Source organism: Anarrhichthys ocellatus, unplaced genomic scaffold, assembly GCF_004355925.1.
Source record: "Anarrhichthys ocellatus isolate YVR2014 unplaced genomic scaffold, GSC_Weel_1.0 scaffold91, whole genome shotgun sequence".
NCBI classification, from domain to species: Eukaryota; Metazoa; Chordata; class Actinopteri; order Perciformes; family Anarhichadidae; genus Anarrhichthys; species Anarrhichthys ocellatus.
The window spans coordinates 1,233,187-1,237,196 of record NW_022280121.1 but is presented as its reverse complement, the minus strand read 5'-3'; the positions used below and the strand labels follow the sequence as shown (position 1 = coordinate 1,237,196).

Sequence of the window (4,010 nt, the reverse complement as noted above, 5' to 3'; positions counted from 1 at the left end):
CACACACACACACACACACACACACACACACACACACACACACACACTTCGTGGCGTCATCATTTGCACTATACTTGTACATGCTGCAGTCATTCATCATCCACAGCCTCCATTCTGGACAGAAATGTAAAATAAATAATACGCATCATGTTGAAGCAACCAGAGGATACAGAAACAATCTACTAATAACCTTTTGCCAGTTTGACCGCATGGCTGATAATTGCTGATTGGCCGATTACTGTAACGGTGACGGTACCCCCCTTCCTTCTTTACACAAACATCACTAATAATGTAGTCATTCTCTGTTTCCTTAGGACTACAAACATGGCCTATAGGAGAGGGTTGGTTAGCTGGTGGGTGCTGCATGTTGGCTTATTAAAGGTTGTGTGCAGGTGCAGCCGGGGCAGATCTTGGTGAGTCTGTAATAGGCTCACACAAGGGGGGGGGGGGGTAAACACAAATAAAAATATGCAGTAATGGTGGCTGGGTAAACGGGCGTTAAAAGATTCAATAAAGTGTTAGTGTGAAGTTATAAAGAACAGCTGGTATGAGCAGTATTCGAAAGATGATGAAGTTATTTGACCCAGGAGATGTTGAGACAGCGAGCGATGAAGGCGTAGGTGTCGGCCACCTCCTGGATGACTTTGCTGGTGGGCTTGCCGGCGCCGTGGCCCGACTTTGTGTCCACGAGGATGAACAGAGGGTTGGTCTGCTTGGGGCTGCGGCCTACAATGTGCTGCAGGGTGGCGATGTATTTGAGGGAGTGGAGAGGCACCACGCGGTCATCGTGGTCCCCCGTCAGCAGGAGCACCGCGGGATACTCGACCCCGTTGCCTTCTGGGACGCGGATGTTATGGAGCGGGGAGTATCTGGCAAAGAGGAGCAGCGGGAAGGTGCGGAGTTCAGATATTAGCACAAGTGTAAGAAAATATAAAAACAACCCGTTTGTTGGTAAGGGCTGCAGATAAAACAGCTTAAAGTTACTACGAGGAACTTCTAACTGGTTATGAAGCACAAAGAAAAGCCCCCAATTCTCTCATTTTAGAGGCAGAAAGCACAATAGATGTGGCGTTTCTGCTTGAAAAAAAATGCATGAAATTATTTATCGATTATCAAAATAGTTGCCTATTAATTTTGTTTTCATCTACATCAGTTTCTGCTGTACGATGTTTCTTCCAATGAAGCTGCTTGTTACATAAATTACACTTTTTATTGTAAGTCAATCAGATTTGTCGATACGGAGTTATCAAAGCATGTATGTGACTGTTGATCCCAGAAGAAGCATAAATACTTTGGTGATGTTAGTCCCCTCGGAAGATAACAGCTGTTGCAAAATATGAGTTTTAGCATGTACGCAAACACACCACATGCATCAATACAGTAGCTGTATGCAGTTTGTATGATTGCACTGTAGAATAGACAATACATGTGTATGTTTCTCTTTATTTATGTTCTAATTAACATTTCTACCTTGAGGGTGTGGATGTAAATGAGTCCGTTGACCCTAACTTTAACTCTAACTTTGATACGTTGGCTACTGAGCACTTACTTCATGAGACAATCAAACTGCTCTTTGTTTTCAGAACAGCCGAAGTCTGTGGTCCAGGCGTGGCCGATGGTGAACTTGTGGAACTTCAGCATGTCCATGACGCCGACCTGAGCGACAGCACAGCCGAACAGCTCCGGCCGCTGGTTCACGCAGGCCGCTGAGAGAGAAACACACACAGTCAGACACACCGGGGACTACAACCGTTTGAGGACTCTTGCTCTGTACAGGCTGTGTTGCTCCTCAGCTAGCCGTTTCCATACCTACAAGCAGGCCACCGTTAGAGCCTCCGTTTATAGTCAGCTTGGAAGGAGAAGTGTATCCCTCTTTGACGAGATATTCAGCCGCACACTGGAAGTCTGTGAAGCAGTTCTGCTTGTTGGCCAACATGCCAGCTAAAAAAAAAAAAGGGAAAAGTATGTGAATGAGGGGGCTTGCACTGGCATCAACAAACGAGATGGATGAGCACAATCCCTCTCACCTTTGTGCCAGGTCTCCCCATACTCCCCTCCTCCTCGGATGTTGGCGACAGCCAGGACTCCTCCCAGATGTCGGACAAAGATGAGTCGGGAGACGCTGTAGCTTGGTGTGATGGAGATGTTAAAACCACCGTAGCCGTAGAGAAACCCTGGATGGGAGCCGTCCAACTTGATGCCCTTCTTGTGAACGATAAACATCGGGATTTGAGTGCCGTCCTTGGAGGAATAGAAGACCTGGCAAAAAAAACAAAAACACAATCAGGAACACAAATAGGACTGGAAACAGAGCCAGGAAATGAGAGGGAATACGTGTCTTGGGAGACATATGGGAGCAGTGACTCTGGTATTAACACAAGTTATCTTTATTAGTGTTTGTCCGGGTGCTAATGAAAGAAAGAAAGAAAGAAAGAAGAAAAGAAGCAGGATTTCATGCTAGAAATGATGGAAACAGTCAACACAAACACAATGAGAGGTTCGTTACCTGGGTGGTCTGGTAGTCTGAGGGGCTGAAGCCTTTGACAGTGACCTCTCTGAAGATGTGGGGCTGCAGCGGCTCCTGAGTCAGGTCGCAGTGGTAAATGATGGCTGGATGCCGGAGAAGAAAAACAACAATCTAATTTGCTCTAAAATCTTTAAATCAGTTTGACGACATGTGGGAAATGTATCTAACTGGAGCACATTTAACTGGAATTGTTTAGCAATTTTTTCTTCCCCCCCCTTTAAACTAAAAATGATTTTTTTACAGCAAAAAAAACATTATAAAGTGACATAACATCTACAACCACTACACAAACCGAGCGGTTACATACACATATGTATTTGGTGATGTCGTACCTGGGGAGAGGAAGGAGGTGAAATAGTAAAAGATCTCAGAGTCCCTCTTCCGTCCTGTGAAACCCACCACGGAGCCGACCTCGAGAGGGAAGGTCCTCAGCTCCTCCCCCGTGCTCAGACGGTACATTTTCAACACATTCTTCACGTCGTGGAGGAAGCACACAAACAGGTAGCTGGAGTACGTACAGGTGGCAAACACTGCAGGCCAGACATGGCCAAGGGAAGACATCAAGTAAGAAGTTTAAAAGGTGTATTTCTATAGACATCAAAAGGAATTTTAACACCCATTCCTAATGTGATGGTAGTACAGGTCACACGAGTGCTGCAGCAGCTCACCAATAACGTCCTTGTCGTGCTGAGGGATGAGCTCCTTCCAGTTGCTCTGAGTGGGAGAGGCAAAGTCGATGTTGATGAGGCGGTAACGAGGGGCGTCTAGGTTGGTCTTGAATGTGATCAACGTGCCCTCATTGGTCACGTACTCGTACTCGGCGTCAAAGTTGTCGATTAGCTTCACCCATGGCAAAAGTCCTAAACATGAGAGGAGGAGGATTTAAGTCCTGCAACACGCACACAACGACTGTGACTGTAAAAAATACAACGAGGAAGTGCTTCTTGGATCAGACAGAGAAAAATGTAAACCGTTAGTTTACCAGAAAATGCTGATTAAAAAGTAAGCATTACAGTAGGCACACAGATCAACTAAATAACACAAAGTGTACCGTACCTGTAATACCCTGAGGAGTGGTTTTAAGGTCACAATACCACAGTCTGTTGACCGGATCACAGCCTTCCCTGATAGACAGCAGCAGGTACCGGCCATCGTCTGATACCTGCAATATACGATTAACACATGCACTTTGTCTGCCTTCTTCATTTGTTTTACATTGTGTAGGAGCAGGAAAAGAAAGATTCTGGTATACCTCAGCTCCACCCATCCATTTGGGGTGGTCAGGAAATTCCGCGCACAGCACGTCCTCAGACTGCGGAGTCCCCAAAACATGGAAGTACAGCTTCTGGTGCAGGTTGGTGGAGGTCTCAGTGCCTAGGAGAGAAAACATTTTACTCTCAGCATTGCTCCCAAGAAGTGGGTGTGGATTGCAGAGACAACACTAATACATCAAAGTTGTAAAAGCCGAGGATATATACATATA

General features: G+C 45.8%; 1 protein-coding gene across 1 annotated transcript in view; it reads right to left on the bottom strand.

Annotated features, from left to right (window-relative positions):
- Positions 1-6: 6 nt before the first annotated feature.
- Positions 7-4,010, bottom strand: part of prep (prolyl endopeptidase) — an 11,181-nt gene continuing 7,177 nt past the window's right edge. The window contains exons 6-14 of the mRNA XM_031875489.1: positions 3,780-3,901; positions 3,584-3,689; positions 3,196-3,387; positions 2,860-3,057; positions 2,507-2,610; positions 2,028-2,259; positions 1,810-1,941; positions 1,550-1,706; positions 7-869 (exon numbers count right to left, since the gene is read on the bottom strand). Of these exons, the coding sequence (XP_031731349.1) occupies positions 575-869; positions 1,550-1,706; positions 1,810-1,941; positions 2,028-2,259; positions 2,507-2,610; positions 2,860-3,057; positions 3,196-3,387; positions 3,584-3,689; positions 3,780-3,901 (1,538 nt within the window). The 3' untranslated portion in view covers positions 7-574. The remainder of the gene's footprint in view (positions 870-1,549; positions 1,707-1,809; positions 1,942-2,027; positions 2,260-2,506; positions 2,611-2,859; positions 3,058-3,195; positions 3,388-3,583; positions 3,690-3,779; positions 3,902-4,010) is intronic.